The 21,815-nt window shown below is 32.1% G+C and overlaps 1 protein-coding gene across 1 annotated transcript in view; it reads right to left on the minus strand.

The window, feature by feature from the left end:
• The window catches only part of LOC125064275 (netrin receptor UNC5C-like), a 61,857-nt gene extending 42,948 nt beyond the window's left edge, over nucleotides 1-18,909 (minus strand). The window contains exons 1-2 of the mRNA XM_047671232.1: nucleotides 18,692-18,909; nucleotides 6,673-6,757 (exon numbers count right to left, since the gene is read on the minus strand). Of these exons, the coding sequence (XP_047527188.1) occupies nucleotides 6,673-6,733 (61 nt within the window). The 5' untranslated portion in view covers nucleotides 6,734-6,757; nucleotides 18,692-18,909. The remainder of the gene's footprint in view (nucleotides 1-6,672; nucleotides 6,758-18,691) is intronic.
• Nucleotides 18,910-21,815: the final 2,906 nt, after the last annotated feature.

Raw genomic sequence — 21,815 nt, forward strand, 5'->3', positions numbered from 1 at the left:
TTGATTTGTGAGATAGAATCGCCTTTTAAAAACATTGACCTACATAAATAATATATTCCAGATAATTGTAAGAACCGTTAGCTTATAAGAAATCTAGAGAGAGTTATAGTGATGGGAATTGTGAACGAAGCATTCCATTAATAATATCCTAACTTAAATGGTCTTACCTAATCAGAACTGAATCTGAACTGATGACATGTCTATAATAAATTAAGAACCTTTAAAGATATATGATTTATATTTAAAAATACCTATATAAAGGTAACTTGTAGTTTTATATTGAGACCTTTTAACTTTTTTATTATATTATAAGACTGGATGTATAGTAAAGATAATTTATTCAATTCGCTGTTAATCGTATTACCTGAGCTAGATTTCATTTCCAATAAAGATTTTTCCCTTCTGTTAAGCCCCCAGCTGTGATCGAAATCAATTTTATCGTTTTGTAATAAGATTAATAGAGAAGTGTGTGTGGTCCATACATAAATGTATTTTTATTCGTTTGTTTAATTTGTAATTTGTGTAGAATGCTTAATTTTAAATATTTATGCAAATTATCAAAACGTATGGCAAGGGACCAATCCGGCAAGACTAAACATTCTTTTAACATTGAATTGTTTTTCAATATCGGAGTCATTAAATACACGATTAGTTATACAAACGTCATATGTATATCATATCATATATATTTAAATTATTTTTGTTGGATGAGTGCATTTAACATGACATCTCTGACTACGATTGCCGTGGTAGTATGTATATTTTCAACTATCATTCTGATGTGAAAAATGAATTAATTCTAAGTATTACTTTTTTAATTCAGATTAAAATACAAACATCTCTCTGATATGAATGTTAGGCCACAGTTAGTGATTAACGACCAAATAAGCTTTGACCCGAACATAAATATTATCACAGTTTTAAAATTCCATATAACACAAAAATAAAACATGAATAAAATGGGAAAATTAATCGAAATGGAGAAATTCCTTATCACCGACACGATGTGAGATATGTTTGAACTGATGAATGTTCGGATTCTTGACGCGACTAACGAGATCTAAAAACAAAACAACATCGGATCAGAGTCATCCAGTTGAAAGGAACCGCATCTTGTTATTTCGTTCGAAATTTAAATAATTAAGACGGGAATTGATTATATTTAGGAACCTTGAGATTAATTTGATCTGCATGAAATTATAATGTTCAAATGAATAGCTATCGAATTTGCAACAACTGAATTTGAAGTAGTTAATCTGCTTTAGAATTTATCTCCTTATTCACACTTTAGAGAAATAATTTCTCATTGTAATATAAGTCTCCAATTAGTTCGGATTTAAGATTTCACTGCAGATGACGCAACTTTGTAAGACTGAATTGTTGCAGCGTATTCAAAATTTCGCCACTGCAAGGAGTTTAATTGATAAGAGCACCTTCAGCTCAGACCGGGTGGATTGTAGTTCAAATCTTGCTGAATCGCACTATTATACAATTTAAAATAAAAAAAACTTAATGTATGCCTTGACCAAACACAATTCCAGATAATACAAAATGTGTTCTAATATTCCTTCGCGCTGACGTTTATGTAATAGCACGTATGTACATACGTACATAAAAGCATGGAAAACTGCAACATTATAAATCTCTAATAAATTAACATTATATGGGTCATCTAGTGAAATTAAAGTCGCTAGTTCAATTCTAGCTAGCATAAACTAAATACTTCAAAGAGAACAATAATGAATAAGCTCCAGCTCTAAAAAAGCGAAATGTCATAATTTCTTAATATTATAATTGTTATTACAATAGAAGTTTTTTGTCAGGCAGTTGAAAAAGAAGCAATCGCTCGTATATTGGAATCGATCTCACACTTGACCGATGTTATTCTAGATAGAGGAGACTTTATTGATGAGAAATACTTAATCAACGTCCGGAAAGTATTCTTGAAGCTCGAATGCACTTGATACGTTTGATTCGTTCGTTCAATGTATACAAAGAACCGTTCGTTAAAATACCTTTTTCATTATTTACTATTTCATGCAAACACAGAGTGATTAATCTGTGCACACAATTTCAATACAATAATTATTTTTGCTACAGTATATTGTAGTTGATGTACAGTTATTTGGCAAATAAATTTATAAATAGGATATGTGTGTCTTAGAACACTTTTACTCTAGATAAATTGCGGTGTTATATCAATATGCAACATACATATAGCAATATTGTATTGTAATATAAAGAAACCTTAATAAAAAAAAAAATGTTCCACTGCTGGGCAAATGCCTCTTCCTTTTAAGAGGAGACTCGGAGCTAATAATACAACGCTTCTCGCGCGGCTAGGTAGGCGAACATATAGGTACATGTTGTTAATTTTCCCTCGAGACATGCATATTTACCTATGACGCATATTTACCCCTTCATCACCGAGTACTAGATGAATTATAAACACAGATTAAGCACACGACAATATTTCTGTTGCTTGCCAGAAGTGTCGCCCCGCCGAAACAGAGGTTTACGGTTAAGACCCAGTTCTATCTAAACTATATCGGTTCGTTTATTCTTTTATAATTGTTATATATTTATCATAAATATACACCATAAATTCAATATAAATTAATTATTTAATACGTTTTTAAATTAATATTAATAAAAAAAAAATCTTTATGCGAGAATTTAAATAATTACGTTCATAATTAAGTCATAAAATATTTAATAGCTAACGAACATTCATATTAAAATTGACATAAAATCTAATTTAATATATGCAAAACTAAAATTTATAGTTGATTTCAATTATAAGCGTGTATAAATTTCGAATAAAAATGTCAAGTATTTTAAATATCGAATAGAAAAAAAAAATAGACACTCCAATAAAAACTAACGACAGCTCTGATAGCAACATTCCGTAACGTTTGGTCGAATTCTCAAGCTTTATCAAACGTCAATAGATGGTACTTTCTTAAATTACAACTTATGTAACGAGCTTCATTAAAAATGCTTCAATGCTTTACTCACACATTTTATCACTGAGCATAACACATGCTAGCAATAACGCGTTACGAGTGGTGCTTGAATTATATGTTATTATATCGTCCAATAGTGGATATCGGACTTATAAAGCGTCTGTTTTTTGAGTGCATCGATAAGCCTGTATCTTATTATAGTTTCCCGCAGCTTCAATTTGGTCTTTTATTTTCATGTTCATAAGACTTTCTGTATGATTTAAAATAATTACAAAAACATCTTAGTTCAGTTTTTGCTTTGATCGATGATGATGATGTCGTCCTGACTTATTTTGGTTGGTAATTTTATGGGAGATCAAACAACTACGCAGGACAAATTATAGTATATAGGTGTGTGCGTAAACAGAAGCGCACACTTTTTTTCCACACTTTCATAATCTGACACGACCGGAAATAATTCACACAAAGGACCAAGGAGTTTACGTGCTTTTTTGGGCACGGGGGTGTACACTTCTAATTTCTAGACTCCGGAGTGTTACTGAGAATTTTTCGTTAGGGAAACCAATAACTTTTTATAGGCCCGACCTGGGATTTCAACCTCTGGATCTGTGGCCTTATATAGCCACTTAATCAACGAGGCAGTAAAGTGGCTTTAGTTATTGTGCATATAAATTTATCTGCGTGACAAAATTCATGAAGTATTTTTGGTATGATTGGTGAAATGTCTACATTCATAAAATATCTTAATTATAAGCTTGATTCTTTTATTTATATATTTCCATCAGTAAAATAAATATATTAAATTGGTAGGAATTATATTGTGTTATACTTATTTCATACCCGGCCTGGGTATGAAATAAGTTGTTTTATGTTAAATCTAGTCTTAGCAAATTTTAATGTTCATTATGAGAGAAAACATATTGCGTACGTACAAAATAATATATAGAAACATTAATTAAATTATATATTTAAATTTGCAATGAAACACATGCTACTGAAGAGCCATTAGTACTGTCAAAAAAAAATATCAAAGACTGCATTTGATATATGTAGCGAGCGAAACGTCATAAAACATTCAAGGATAGAACATTCGCATCCGTTCCTGAAGATGCTCGCTTGATGCAGTTACTCGTAAATGCACTTAGCTCCGAGACGTAAAAAGATGTGCTGGTTAATGGAACCGTGGGTGGTGATTTGCTCATAAACTTTACTTAAATCAAATATTAAGGGATATCATTGCGATATTTTTACGTTTTTTTAGATTATTTAAATAATTTGTGAATAGTTTACCGTTCATCATATTTCAATACTACAAGGTTTATTTTATATTTGAACATATCTCGGATGTCGATTTTAAACTATTGCTCGTATTGGTATCGATTTGAAGTTTTTCAAGAAACTGATCAATAAAATGGAGCTAGGACATTGAATCAATTTGTTTTGACGTTTTATATTTCTAATATTTTGTATTTTGTTGAAATCGATTTTATTTTTGGTATACATTTATGAATATTTTAAATATTATGATAATAGAGCATTAAATTTTTTGCCTCGTTGAACGTGTTACATTGGTAATATTTTGGAATGTAAGATAAACAATATAGGAAAATATTTATTTATTTAAAATGTTTCAAGATTAAAAAAAATGTAAGGATTAGTAAATTCGGAACCGAAGCATCCATTAACATAATGTACCAACAAGGTGCAGACCCAAATCTTAAAATTACCTCCGAAAATCTTTTGAGCGTCGGAACCGACAAATTCTCACCCTATTGCAGAAAAAATACAAAAGCCGACCACACCTACAAAAACTTTGAATAGCCACCTTTTACGTTAGAATTGTAACACGATATATACAAAGAGTAGTCGAGTGCCAGTCAAGAGGTTCCCAAACAAGATAATCCCTTTGTTAGTCAAGTTATAATGGTGTCTCCTGGGAGTCTTCTATTATTTTCTATTTCGTTCACAGCAGCTGTGATGTGTATTAAAGTTTCATATTCCAACGTAAATGATGTTACAGTTCCTGGATGGGGAGCTACAGGTTACGTGTTGGAAATCTTTTCTGTTTTAAAGAATTCGCAAAAAAATAAATTATGACGGATCTAAACAATTTTATTACGGAACTATATGAACTTTTTGTACATGGGAACTCGTTAAACTCAGCTTTGCGCGTGTAGGTAACCACCACTCAGCATTTCATATTGCTGTGTTCTGATATGAAAGAAGAAAGGAGGATACGTTAGTTTACATGGTTTATATCTTACAATTCCAATGTCTGTGTGCGGGTTTGTTCACTTCATATTCGAATTTAAAAAATCACCATTTGTTAAAATTATTTTATTGCTATAAGTAGGTAAGAAATGAAAAGTATTTTTGTATAAACAAACAGATTCTATACAGATATTTCATCTCTAAGTATCTGTAATATATAAGTCGTACATAAATATGTTTAAAAAAACCGTTTGATTATACAATAATCATTTAACGCAACTGAAATTAAGTCTTCATTATAAATATGTTCTTTGTTTTAAAATCATAAGTCTGTGCAAAAGTGACGTCGTGATGAATTGTAAATTTCAAATTTTCATACATTAAGTATTATTCTTGATAAAATGAATTTCTTAGATTTTGTTTCTATAGACGGTTCTAATGCGATAGTCGTGTTCGGAAGTCGCCCGCAGGTCGTCACGATTAAGTGACTTTTTTGCGAGAGCTTCTTCCTTAGCTTTCTAAGAACTGCCTTTTTTGGTAACGGTTCCACGAACGTAATGAAAGGTCAAAGAATTTTCATTGTAATGTCTTATAAGGCGATTTCAAGTAACTGTCTACTAGAATTGTAATCACTGCATCGCATGAAACATTGTGTATTTACTGCTTAAGTCTTATTAAATCAATTTTGAAAAACATTTAAAAATATTTTTTTTTGTTGGCAAAGATGACTTTGCAGAAATAATCGTCCATAATAGAAAATAAAGGGTTCTGGTCGCAGATTTTTTAATTCGACCTCTAAAGGCCTTATAATGTTCTTCTTCACCGCCGAGCACAAATTAAACACAATGAAAATTCGGTGATATTTAGGTCTTATAATTATCAGTAATATTTTGAAGTTCTAATCACCGGGGTTATCTCAGTTCAAACATTGTATTCAATTTTCGTTTCAGCAACTACAAGCATTTTACTGAGACCAATCTGATTTAACGAATTTTAAGCCCTCCAAAGTACAATTTCAAAGTTCCCGTTTCTAAGTCGTCGGTGTTTTTTGCTCGGCAACCTCTTATCTTACTCAAGATTAGGTGCTAAGTCTTTAAGTGAATTTTCGGCATCTTTAATTTTTTCCAGACCTTGGGTTGGGTTTTAAAATGCGTTGGGTAAGTGGAATTTATTAGGGTTGGAACGAGGTACTGTTAAAAGTTTTTACGGTTGGTTAAATTAAGAATTTTCCATAGGCAAAACTTTTTCGCCTATATAATTGAGTGCGTGTGTTTGAATAAAATAAGTTTATTTTGAAATTTGTATTACCGGTATGTATTCGGAATTATAGTCAGAAGGCCGAATTAAAAATGGAATCGATCCTTTGTTGCTGATTTAGATTAAATACGTCATTTCAAATAATATCAGACCTTACAAATTCACATTTTACAATTACATAATCAGACAAAACAAGATCAATTTCATAGCTCTTTTATAAGAGAAAAAAAAATCTTACCATGTTTATCCGCGGCGACGGCGACCACCCATAGCACGAGGAGCACGCTCCTGCGCGCCATCACTTACATGCGCGCGCGCATCACCTAAAACAATAAGCCTTGTTTGAGTACGTGAAAGCTGACCAATATTTGATCTTATATATTTATTTTTGACCAAAACGTTGAAACAAAGAATGTCTAACATTTAAAAATAAAAAGGCACATACAACAGGACATTTCAAGGTCAAATATTATGATATACAGGTTAGGTATATAACAAAATAAATATTTTATTTATATAATTATTTGGACATATGCATCAAATGCATCCTAATAAAAAAAAAAATTGTTTGTATTTTTATAGTAAGATCGTTTTAGTAAGATTATATACCCCACTTAATACTTTTTAAGTAACACTCTCGCCATATCTCTATCAATGTACTTTTTCCATAATAACTTCATATCCGTGAAGGATATTAAGATTAGGTATTATTATAATGCGCTGGAGCGTCGTGGAGTTTTTTCTAAGCCACGGCGGAACTAATTGGGCCCTTTAGGGGCTTTTGGGGTAAAAAAATAAACGACCGTGTGGGCTCCAACACGAAATGTGGTAAAACCGCTTTTAAATCGGTCGAATTGTGAAATAATAGAGTCGGGAACTAATGCTTGGCAATGGACTGGGCGTGGATTGGATGGTGCGTCATTATGTATAGTCTACCGTATACACTTTGAGGACGACTCTGTATTTATATTTCTTTGTGACTCTGTTTTGAGGTTTTATTGATTTATCGACGTACTAGCTCAAATTGGTTGACAAAATAAGGTGAAAGTAAGAATTCCATACGTAATCCCAAATTCAAAATTTAAAATCCACCAAGTGAAGTTCTAGAGCCGAGATGGCCCAGTGGTTAGAACGCGTGCATCTTAACCGATGATTTCGGGTTCAAACCCAGGCAGGCACCACTGAATTTTCATGTCCTTAATTTGTGTTTATAGTTAATCTCGTGCTCGGCAGTGTAGGAGAACATCGTGAGGTAACCTGCATGTGTCTAATTTGAACGAAATTCTGCCACATATGTGTTTCACCAACCCGCACTGGAGCAGCGTGGTGGAATATGCTCCAAACCTTCTCCTCAAATGGAGAAGAGGGCTTTAGCCCAGCAGTGGGAAAATTTACAGGCTGCTAATGCTAATGCTATAAGTGAAGTTCTTTGGGTCAAAAATAATCCTAAGGGTACATAAAGGATACCATAGTCCAAGTAATTTATTATAAGCCTACTATAGAAGATAAATACTATTGTTTTTTCAACAATTAGCTTCTGCATGTCTTAGATGATTTGACGTGTAAGGTTTTAATTTAATATGTATAAATTTCCAATTATTACTTCAAATCGGAAGGTGTTTATAAAGCAATGGGTGCGTACACAAATTCGACTTAATAATTTTCAATCGCCCAGATGGCGCAGCATGTCCAGTAATCACTGGCAGATCTTAACTGAATGATTAACATGATTAACATGATTCGACAAAAATTAATAATATTATTATTGTAAATTATCTGTTTTGAGATGCATAGTAATTTAATTTCTTTTTAATTTATCTTTTGCTGATGAATTTTTTAGATACAGTTATAAAAAAAGAAAACATATCTAAAATCCTGTCGCAATTTCCTTTCAAAAGTATAATCTCTAAGCAAATTGTGACGTAAGTAAGCATACAGACGTGGGCGGTCGTGTTACTGAGATCAGATAAGACGGATAGAACAGTAGCACCTAGTTAAGGCTTTCATAATTACCACGATGATAACGACTTTGATAACACTGTTGGAGAGATTAAACTAGTTAATGCTTGTGTAAACGTCATTAATATATTACCTACTCGAATAAGATGTGATTAAGTATAACGACTTTGTATTTATTTAATAATAAACATTAATAAATGAACTTGGGAAATGAAAACATATCATTAGATTTCTTAATAACCGGAAAACAATGGAATATATATTATGAACAATATAAGCGATAAGATATTTGCGGTTAAGCAAAACAATTTTTCTTTCTGATTTCTCTTCGTATCTTTTCAGGTCTGAGATATTTTTTTCCGAACCAGTACATTTATTTTTTCATAGATTTTTGACTTTCCGACAGGGATCCGAAATGATCTAACGCAGATACATGTCATCAAAAACTAAGATCGTTGGTATAATTCTCGGCATGCACAGTTTGTCTTAAATTGTGTTCAAAATTCACCTCATGCTAGGTGTTGTATGAAAACATCGTCGTGGGACCTGCATCTCTCTTACGAAATTGTGCTTCATATTAAACACACCGCTGTGGATTAACGTGTTAGATATTTATTTAGCAGAACCAGCTTGTCATAGCAGGCTTGAGCTTTTTTACTTAACACATGGACTCAGTCACATGTGTCATTTATTTATAGTTATTTTAAAAATATTATATTTTATCCAATAACTTTTATTAAAGATACAATTAAAAACAAGAGATAGCGTTTTTGGAATGAAATAAGTCTCCCTTTGTAGAGATATACAAATACAACCATCGACCAACATCTGTACAAATATTTGTCATCAACGAGAACCAAATCTGTGACCGCTAAGGCAACAGCCAATTGCTGAGACCATTATGTCAACTAATCATCTGTTTTAGTCAAGATATTTACGAGTCGTTAGCTTTACTATTATTACAATTCTTAAGTCTCGTCGTAAATCGAATTAACCATAAAATCCACAGTTTGTTTAACTTTCTCGTCATTAGTTCAAGAGTCGGTACACAAGCTCAGCGCCATTAAATTACAAAGTCAACCTTAAAGTATTTTCAGATATTTACCCGATACCTTTTAAGGGTATCGGTACTAAAATTTAACTACGTATAATTTGTAAGATTTTAAATATAAGCACTGCGAAAACCAAACTTTAATCTTTGGAAGTAACAAAATACTTAACTAAATATGACAATAAATATTCGCAACGTATGGGACTAAATATGATTTCGGCATAACATAATATACATTTTGCTAACATATAATCGTGATTTTTTTTAAAAGTAAATTACGTACTTATTTTTCCGTTTTCAATTTAGAATACTCTATACATCTGAAACTAGTTATCGGCCGCGGCTCCGGTCGCGTTTTAGTGGATTTCCTTCTTTTGACTTGAAGCTGTGAAAATTTAATTAAATTCGGTTAAGTGGTTTGGCAAACAGACTTACTTTCGAATTTATAATATTAGTATAAATGAACAAACTGAATTAACGATTGACACAATAATATTTTAATACTGTCTTTAAACGAAACTACCAAAACGCGACATCGACGAGACAAAATTGTCATGTTGACTTCATTGTATAGTTGATATTTAATATTAGATCAGCTCCCAAGGGAACATTGTTTTATTAAAGATAACGCGTTTCCGCCGATCTTATCAACGTTCGTAAATAACCTCGATGTTGCTTTTGCATCTTAGATGTCTCATATTATATAGATGATGAGCTTTCTCAACCACGACAGTGTTTTTATGGGCGTTTGTTATAAAGATTGCCTTTTTAATTATAAGCGCATGATATTATTATTATTTTTTAAATATATTGTAAGATATTGATAATGTTCTTTGTATTTAAAAAAATAAACAGCGGTGTGTTGGTAGTTTAATTTTTTAATATGAAGATACTGTTGATTTGGATTTTTAATACATCGTTAATAATTAAAATATCTTTTTCAAATTATGTTATTACGATATTTGTACATTAAATAATTATATAATTATTAACTCTAGTTAGCATAATTCTCTTTATACAAGCGATTTGTTGTAAGTTTTTGAATATCTATTTTTAAATCTTACTTGGTGGTAGGGCTTTGTGCAAGCCCGTCTGGGTAGGTACCACCCATTCATCTTCTACCGCCAAATAACAGTATACTGTATTGTTGTGTTCCGGTTAGAAGGGTGAGTGAGCCAGTGTAATCACAGGCACAAGGGACATAACATCTTAGTTCCCAAGGTTGGTGGCGCATAGGTGATGTAAGGAATGGTTAATATTTCTTACAGCGCCTTTGTCTATGGGCGGTGGTGACCACTTACCATCAGGTGGCCCATATGCTCGTCCGCCAACCAATGCCATAAAATATATATATACTACCTATTTATTCGTATATATTGCGTAGCCTTCCGTACTTTATTATGGTTCCTAAAGCTCAATTTATTCGTGTCACAATATTATCTACTTGTTAATAAAGGGTGATAGATGTCAGTCTAATGCTAGGCTTCGTGTCTCAGGTCTTGATAGCTACTGAGTGATCATTAAACGGCGCTAGTCTCTGAATTAGAACGTTCGCTATATAAATACTGTGATGTAAAATATTATTTAAAATATATATTTTTAATGTAGGTAAAACAATATAAATACATCTAACTAGTGGCTATTCGTATTCAACTACCAATGTTAAATAATAAAAAGAAACGATTACATTTATGGTGGTATAATTTACTAATTTTAGTAAGACTGATGTTTCATTTATAGTAAGCTCTGCCAGTGTTAGAAATATAAAACACTTCATACAACGTCGAAGCGCTGTTGATCAATTATTGCATTACATTAAAATTTGTATTCTGAAACGTAATCGTGTTAACAAATACAGTACGTATTATATAAAAACTTCTTACAGATAACATATATTGTAGTTACATATAATTTAACTTTTTTAACCATTACCTTTATCACAGAGCCTTCGCCCGTTTAAAGTTTGTCAAAGGAAAAACGTAAAATAATTACTTTGTCACTGAAAACACATTTTAACAAATCCACTGCAAGCTACGAATTCCATATTTAAAATTTCATATTTAAATGTCTTTTAACGTAATTAAAACTTTGTGTTCCATTTTTGAAACCAACTTTGTTCCAATTTATTTAACCACGTAACTTGAAAAATATGCGTCCCTATTTGAGATGTGTGCTTTAAACATAATATTGAGCAATTATTTATGTAGCTGTTTAATTTGAATCACGAGTATCTAATTCGGTGTGATCACTGACACAATTGACATAATGGTTTTTATAGTTAGCGGCACATGGGTAATATGTTACAAAGCTATTGTTTGTGGCCAGTGTTAACTTTAGCTACTTGCCTTTATCCGTATCATAGTAGCTGATATTTAAAAAAAAACTATTTTTTTTTGATCATCCCTTTTAAACTTACATTCCAAATAGTATTATTTACATTTAATCTTTTTAAACATCGAATACTACTAAAGTAAATTATGTTTTGGTTTAAAATATTTTACTCGAAACCCTACAAGTTCGAAATAGTTTTATTTATTTATTTATTCCAAATTTAAATATTAGGATTCGAAATTCAAAGTGCGCCTCCTTGTAAAGATGACATAAGTCTAACCGATTAATTAATTATTCATTAACAGACCGTAACTCTCCTACAGCTGGTAGCTTTCATCTCTCGTTAAGTAAGACAACTGAGCTCAATCTATCATACTAAGTCAACACATTTCTTTATATAACACACAGCTGTCTTATTATCAAAACAACTACATCGATAAAAGTTTGTAAATAGTTTTTGAATTCTGACATTAGAAGTAAATTCGGCATCGATTTTAACGAATACGCAAGTTTGTAGACGGACAAGCAATACGGCGGATGTAGTTGGTTTGTATTTTTGCGCATAATATACGAGATGAAATTTACGTATATGCATAATGTACATATACAAATAACTACCAGTGCAGGGCTTTGTACGGGCCAGTCTGTGCGGATATCAGACCCAATCTCCATTTATTTTATTGCCAAATAGCGATACTTTGTATTGCAGTGAAATTACAGATACAAGGGACATAGTATTTTGGATAACGTTGTTCACAGCACATTATTGGTAATTGTATTATAATTATAATTAATAAATTAAAAAGAAAACAACACAGTTTTAGGTTAATCTATACTTCGAGAAGAAATGTGTGTGCTTTTATATAAGAACTATTATTATAAAGAAATAATTATTGGCCGAGATGGCCCAGTGGTTAGAACGCGTGCATCTTAACCGATGATTTCGGGTTCAAACCCAGACAAGCACCACTGAATTTCATGTGCTTGATTTGTGTTTATAATTCATCTCGTGCTCGGCGGTGAAGTCTGATTTTGTCTAATTTCAACGAAACTCTGCCACAATATGTGTATTCCACCAACCCGCATTGGAGCAGCGTGGTGAAATATGCTCGAAACCTTCTCCTCAAAGGGAGAGGAGGCCTTAGCCCAGCAGTGGGAAATTTACTGCTAATGTAATTATTGGAAATGTTGAGATCGACTTACGGTAACACAAAAATTTAACGCGTATATTATAATCGATGTCGCTTATAACTTTCTGATATTACACGATCGTATTCTGCAATGAGTTTCTAGTTTCAAACAAATAGCTTAGAGATCATGACGTTGTACATCTTTATTGTATTATGAAAGTCAATTTTATCAGATTAGTTAATTCTTTACTACTTATACATGCGATATTTGCGGTTTTACACATAGTCTACGAATAATACTATATATATAGTAATTTTTAAGAACTACAACAATTGTTCGAGCATCTGTGATGGCCTCTCATCAAAAACTTTAGTATATTAACTTTTCTATACAATACAATCGTGACTAATTACCAATACAAATCCGTTGATAATCCAGCTTGTTAAGAAATAGGTGCGTGACGGCGCAAAACTCGTATTGAGCGTAAAATCGTTATTAATGTTATATTATAAGCATTTTATTTGAGACGAACAAAAAGCTCGGCGAATGGTTTGGGGAATTTTATATAGTGCGATTTTACTTATAACAATTTATCGTCCAGTAATAATTTAATTTCAACTGTGTATCAATCAAAGTATATCAAAGTAGGACAAGAATTTCACTTAAAATAATTATTTTGATTTTTATTTACAGAGAAATAATAATGTACCGTCGATACTTCTGATTTTCTGTGCTTTAGCTACTTACATTGGGATCAGAGTAATGTATGTGATGTTGTCCAATATTTATTTATATTTACATATATATAAATATATATATATATATATATATATATATATATATATATATTTATGTTACATATTTAATAGTCAATCAATATGTCGAAGTGTTTTAAAACATTAAATTATTATAAAATTAATAATAAAGCTAGTGCGATTATGTACACAAGATAAAAGTAAAATGTTTTTGCGTCACAAAAGTTTTACTTAAACGTCACACAAGAATCGTTGCAGCTTAAGGCGACCAACAATGTTTTATTTATAAGAACAGAGGATTAATTCAATACCACACTCTAATAAGGTTATACACACACGAACAAATAATATTCTATGATTTTAAATTACAAGAAATCGCATCGTAGTCGTTAGCTATAAAAACGATATTATAAGATATTAATCTTTCATGACAAATAAGACCTTACCTAAGATCAAAAGGCCTTCGGCAACCATTAACGAGATGATAGTACAATGAATATCTGTTGTAATAGGCGTTGGTAATCTTAAATGTCAATCTGTAATTTAATAAAACTTGCTTTAGCACTGACGACTTGAAGCAAGACATTCAACAAATTGTCTTTTAATTCATAATAATGTTTATTATATCGAAAATCTCGAGTTTAATACCGGGCAAGCAACTCGATTTTCATGTGCTTAATTTGTATATTAATTTTGTGCTCGTGAAAGAAAACACCTACATGTTCTATGAAGATCTGATACGTGTATCCACCCGCAGTCATTCAGGATAGTGAAGTGAAGTGCTACACTTCTCATCAAAAGATGAGGAGCCTGTGACCCAGTAGTGAGACGTATATATGTTGTTACTCTTTAACAAAAAGGAATATTATCGCCTATTTTTTGCGCCACCTGGTGGCCAGTGGTAACAACTGCTCAAATTCGTGCGTCACCGACCTTAGAGGCTAAGATGTGTCCCTTGTGCCTGTAGTTACACAATAAAGTCACACTGACTCACTCACTCTTCAAACCTGATTACAACAATGCTATGTATGGTTGCTTGGCGGTAGAATATTTGATTTGTGAGTGGTACCAACTACCACCAAGTCATATTGCTACTCGCTGTCATAAATTGAACAGTTGTTATTTTTAATTATATTTTGCGCGTAAGTATTCAATGTAAATAAGCCTTTGTGAATGATTAAATAATATATTCAATTATTTCGATACCCAGAATTAAATCATACAATTGAGATCGGGGATATCCTCTAGTGGCGTAAATATTATTCATAAAGCGACAACAATTTATACAAAAACTATTCGGATTTTCTTTTATGTAATATGTACGGAGAACGAACTTGTTTCATTATATTTTTGATATAAAATTAATGCTATAGAAATATGTTTATAAAAAGTAACAGCCTGTATATAATATATCTTACTGCTGGGTTCAGACTTCGTCTCTATTTGAGAAGATTACCAATATATATGTGGCAGTAATTCATTTGACATATACAGGTTTCCTGTATAATTTTCTTCACCGCCGAGTATTGACTTACAAACACAAATTAACCTCACGCTTGCTCGCGCTTAAAACCTATCCTATCTTTCCGTGATGGACCAGACCAGGACATAGCTGAGATAGCTCAACTTATAACTACATAAGGAGATGATATATTCTTATGTTAAATATAAATTTAATAAAATATAAAATATTTTTTAATGATCAAACATTGTTACATAATAGTAAAACACAGTACTTTTACTCAAAAGTCAAACGTCTAGCGATTGTGGAACTAACGGTAATAACGCAGACCTCACGAATCAACTTGGGGGCATCGCTACACATATCAGGCACCTTATTAAAGTTTTTTTTTATCTGCACCCATCACCACGTGACTGAGCATTATAATGGGCCCCGCTTTAACCTATTTTACGAAAAGCGTAATAGTGCGTTTTATCAAACGTAGGAATCTCTTGAGAGAGTTGCATCACTTGAGGAGAAAAAAACAGTTGAATTTCGTGTATGTAACTCGTTTCTAAGATGATATTTCGTAAACATTTTAACTTTCCCAATTAATAGATGTAAATTCTATGGTAAAAAAGGTTTTCGCACATAAGTCAATCATATTGAGTCATATGTGAAATCAGTATTCTTCGCCTATGTCATTTCAATTGGAAAATAGAAATAATGAAATTACTGATTCTTTCCCTGTCCTTTTGACAAAACTTACGATGGCAGCTTTAAATTCAATTTCATTATTTAAAATCTAAGGCGATTGTAAAAGCCTACTTGAATAAAGAATATGCTCATTTCAAATTTTGATTTTATAAGCCATTTCAATAATTCGTACAAAGTGAAACAAAGGAACTAATTAACGTCTCCTTCTCGATGAGAATTTTTAACACAATTTCCTTTGAATTTAATTCAAAACAAACACAAATAGAAGTAAAATTACGTTAAAATTAAAGTAGTGAAGGACAAAAGAGTGTCTCTCTCAGGAATGTACAAAGATCAAATGTATAATATTTTAGGTATGTATAGTCTTTCTCTGATATTATTTACATTTGTATTTTAGAGATCGTTTTATTTTTATGGATCACCTGACGATAAGTGGTACCTCATAGGTGCACAATGGCGCTGTGAGGGATATTAACCAATCCTCATATCACCAAAGTGCCACCAACCTTGGGAGAACTAAGATGATATTAGTGTTAGTACAGTACGGAGTCACTAAGTAAAACTTGTGCCTACGAAGTAAATTGTAAATGATAATATTTTTTGTTATGTATTATGTCTTTATTTAAAACAACTGTGAGGGCAAAAAGGATACTAATTATGTTAGCACTAGCTATAGAAGAGCCGAGATGGCCCAGTGGTTAGAACGCGTGCATCTTAACCGATGATTTCGGGTTCAAACCCAGGCAGGCACCACTGAATTTTCATGTGCTTAATTTGTGTTTATAATTCATCTCGTGCTCGGCGGTGAAGGAAAACATCGTGAGGAAACCTGCATGTGTCTAATTTCAACGAAATTCTGCCACATTTGTATTCCGCCAACCCGCATTGGAGCAGCGTGGTGGAATATGCTCCAAACCTTCTTCTCAAAGGGAGAGGAGGCCTTTAGCCCAGCAAATTTACAGGCTGCTAATGCTAAAATTCTATAGAATCAACTTCAGTATTATTTTTATTTTGTAATGATCCCTATGCACGAATTTTTAAGTATTATTTCTAGTCTACAGACGAATACGTTAGTGGATATGTCAACATATATTACTAACGTATATCTGATAAAAAAGCTTCCAGTGCAAATTGAAAGTCGAATAGAACGCGTTCCTAATTTAAAAATGTTTATACCAAACAATCGTATTTTATACAGTTAAATAACAAAAGTTTATCACTCAAAAAGCCGATACAAAAATAAACTCAAACTCACTGATAACTCTCTGACCGAAATTGTTATCGTTGACAGTCTATAAATCTTGTTGTTATCGACTTATCGAGAGTAATGACTTGTGACTCATCTCATAATTAATTATAATAAAATCATAACATAAAAATACCAGATATAAATTAGCTGGTACAGTACTTGTGGAACATTTTTCAACTATGACTGCCTATAGTTGGTTCAGAGGGAGTGATACAGAATATTTGTCTTTGATTTTGTGTGTGCATTCTTATAAGAAAAGTTTCTTAATAATAATTGGAATATTTAATCTTACGAAAGATCTGTGTTTAATTATATATTTAATTTATTACATCATTATTATAATTTAACTTAAAAGGAATGATTATCAAAAGATATAATTAGATAAAAAACATCTCAATCTCAGTTCGATTGTTCAATGTATATAATAAGTAAATATATTTATTAATACTTGATCTCTGAAAATATTAATATTCGATTCCAAAAGGAAATTCCCTTTTTGTATCTAGAGATTAACAATGGCGGTTCGCTATACGTAAGCTTCTTGGAAAATGCTAATTTGTCTTTAAGCGAACTTAATCAGACAAAAAAAATAAGAAAAAACGAACAGCCCTTGTTAATAACGGACTAAAGGATGAGGCGACTGTTAGGGAGAGAATTTTAAAGGCAAGTAAACAGAAAAATCAGAAAGGAAATTCTTTTAGAGTACCGTCTTACTAGAATACAGAAATCTTCATACATATTCAATTGAATTTATTTTATACCTTGTATTTTATTTATATGTAAGTATTACTTCAATATTTACATCAGGCTTGCGTTTTATGAATCGAGTTCTAATTGAAATTACAATGATAATGTTAAGCAGCTACGACTGGTTTAAGTAATAAGCCATATCAAATTGTACACATTTACAATTCTGCACGAAGAAAATATTATAATGATAAACAATAATAGATTCTTCTGAATGTAATATTATTCAGTAAAAATAATTGATACATGAATATTTTTTTCGTATGAACCTCCGTTCGGATTGGTTTAGGATTTTATAGCTGTGTCAACGCAAAAACGTTATTTCTAGTAATTAATATAAAGAGTTCTTTGAAAATCGATCCATTATTATTTTTCATAATTGTTTAAAAATATATAACTACAAGTTGAGTTCTAAGATTACTACAGTTGCTTTATACAATAAGTACAAGTAATTCCCAAATATAATAATAGTAAACAAAAAACTATATACGGTACAAAACATGTTCATACCTTTTTTAAACCATTTTAATAGAACAGGTGTACAAAAAGCGTTAAAATATGTTAGTAAAAAAAAAATGGATTGTTATTGTTACGAACGACGATCCCTCGTTAATATTAATCATTATTAATTAGAAACTATAGACCTCAGACTACTCTATAATTAGATTTTTTGCTTGTCGGTAATCGTTTGATCAAAGGAAGCTTTGAATAAATAATAACGTCTATTTTCATATTTTGTTTTGGGCTTGTTAAAACTATTTAAAAACTTTGTCAAATAAAATAAAATATAGTCATCATGCTGAACTTTCTTAACACAAATGTAATCAATCAAAAATAACCAGAAAAATACACGACAAAAACAAAACGAAAACTCACAGGATAAATATAAAATCCGAATCGTGCGAGCACTATGAATTAATAATCCACAGAATCCTATGTATTCAGTAAGTTATGGTAAACAGTTCTATTCACATCACACCGGTAACAAATCAAGTTTCACTTCACGTATGCAAATGACACCAATGAAAACAGTTTCCACAAATTCGCGCTTACGAGAACGGAACCGATCGGGAAGTCGACACGTCCGACCCTCACCGATGCCGCGTTTCGACTGCCTTAACTGCTCCAAACAGAGGGGAATTGGGAATGGTGGGGGCTGGGACGGGGTAAAGGGAGACTCCAACTGAGGAGATAACTTTTGATCTTTTTGGTACCGAAGATTTTTAATGACACACTCACATCTGGATATTCGACAGAAAAAGTGCACGTCAGCCCTAAGTGTTAATGCATGTCAAGGGCTTAGTGGAAACGATGTGTTAGAAAATTTGAAGCGAAGGTTGCGGGTGACATATTTAAAAATAGCCCAAAATAAAAGGCGAAGATAAACTCCACGAAATTAACGGTAAAATGTTGCGATAGTAAAAAAACGTTTTAGGCAAGATTAAAATCTCTTCATACGAATATTGGACGGAGATCAAGATGGAATATTGCGTCGTATTCTTTCGTATTATTTTCACATCATCGCAGACGTCTCGGGGCAGATATTGCACAAGGCAGTTTTTGTCGCAGCCCCGCACATGTCAGGGGTAGTACAAAAGGCTCAGGAACAGAGCAGGTACAAAGAATCCCAACCCCGCTTCAAGTTACAACGGATTCATAGATTAATGACGGGAACATTGTGGAGTTAAGAACCCAAAAATTTACAACTGCATTGTATTTTACGTGTAACAAAAGGGCACAAAAGATCGGATCGGCTTCTGTTATTAACGTATCGTTTATCGGTTCCCTGATTCTCTCACTTTTGAGTAATACGAGATCTATTATATTTGAAGATTTCTTTATTTGTGAGTATTCCATACACATGTTTTGAGGGCGGACCGTTAACTTACTTTTTTTATTTATAATATTTGTAATAAGTCATATCAAAAATATGCATTTATAATATAATTTTTCAAGCAAATCAATATTGCCTTCTATTGTAGTCCAAAATTTTAATATAGGTCACTACACTTACATACATTCATGTTCTCATTTTGAATACTAATGATATATGTATTTGATTTGAAATAATGAATTGCTTTAACAGTAAGTAATGCTTAGTTACATTTTAAAATGTTTACATACAATTCTTCAAACATTCGATAAAAATAAGTTTTCCTTCCCATATCATTCTTAAATGATTTTTGAGGGTTCATTAGTCAACGACGCTCTGGATTTGAACCGTCATCTGTCATCGCCGTCTATCTGCGGTATACCTTTATGTTCCTTTGTCTTCAAATATGTGTCAAATGAAAAAAAAAAAACAAATTATATAAATAAATTCAAATTTAGAATGAAATTAATTAGCAGTAATTTAAATAAAAGCTTTCAAAAGTCATTGTAATGAGTAATGTTCGAATGTTCATTACTCAGCGACGCCCCGGAGTTTACCCGTCATCTGTCATCGCCGTCTCAGCGGCGTTGTCTATAATGGCCCTACGCTCACTTATCTAGACATTCGAGTGTGAAATGCTAAAATTTAGATAACGGTATAGTCGGTATTTGTTTGTACGCTTGTTCAAACCTTGGATGTCTGTTAAAATCGTACCGCAAAAGTGTGTGTTAAGCTTTATATGAATATTCAATCAGATAAGCAATACAGTATGTGTGAGTTTGATATGGAATAAGAATCTTCTATCAATATAATGGACTTTTTTAAATTAATGACGTTTATTTTTAATATATATATATATATATGGACCTCGTTGGTCTGGTAGTAGTAGAAAGGTCTGGGATAGATTATAAAGCAGATTTTGATGTGATGAAACCCCGGGTCGAGTGAATAAGTAGTTAGATTTTTGATTAGATATTCTCAGTAACAACCTGTAATCTGGAAATTGACAATATTTACACTCGTATACATATGAATCCATTTTTCGTGCACTCGAACTTAATCTAAGCGTGTTGGATTGGTCACCCTATCGGCTTAAAAAGTAAGGAAATAGGAAGTGCATTTATGTTTGCACACATACTTGTGTATAATAATATGCCCTGACTGTTGCTTCCTCGAGTGGTGGAATCTAGTGTCTGCAAGTGAAATCTCTTGAGTATGATCAGTGTGGCCGACATCGGCCTGGACGACATCATTATCTCCATGAATAGTGAAAATATACAGAAAAGTGTTCATTTCATTCATTTTAACATAAATATACAAGTACCTTGTATATTCATGTTAAAATATATTGAATACTTTAAGTATGTTCACTAAACATATTTCTGCTCTTATCGATGTCACTGGAATTATGTCGAATATGCTTTATGAATTTTAATAAAACTCGAGTTTGTATCATATATATGACAACTTTGTCTCGCAAATCAAAGATTTGCCAACAGATAAGACAAAATCTATACATTTATATTTAAAGTTTACTTTATGGTAGTTATACTTGGTGGTTATCAAATGAATTACCGCCACACAGCAATACTAAGTATTTTTTGTATTCCGGTTTGAACGATGAGTGCTGTGCCACTACAGGAACAATTGATACATCGCCAATTCACTACGGACCTTATTTTGGTGGCGCCCATGGTTGCTGACTTCCGCGATGGTGGTTGAGGATAATGGTTAATATTTCTTACAGCAACCATATCTACGGGCAGTAACTTACCATCATGTGGCTTATTTGTCCGTCCACCTACCTAAATCATGAAAAAGTTTAATCACAAAGAGTTGATTTGATAATACAAAGCCTGTAAAACTCTCACAGCTGCGTTAAGGCGTCATCTTATCTTTAGAAGATGGTTTGGAGCTTTTTCCGTCACGCTACTTAACAGCGGCTTGATTTATCGGAATGTTAACGAATACATTTTATCAAATAAAGATTATTATGTTTACACCGAATCCTTTTTTCACCATTTTACTCTAACGCGAATGTCTGCTACACATGTTGCACATTTTCATCTTCATTAGTATATATTTTCATGCATCTGATAGTGATACTTATCAGATGCATTATAAATA

Source organism: Vanessa atalanta, chromosome 5 (genome assembly GCF_905147765.1).
Source record: "Vanessa atalanta chromosome 5, ilVanAtal1.2, whole genome shotgun sequence".
NCBI lineage: Eukaryota > Metazoa > Arthropoda > Insecta > Lepidoptera > Nymphalidae > Vanessa > Vanessa atalanta.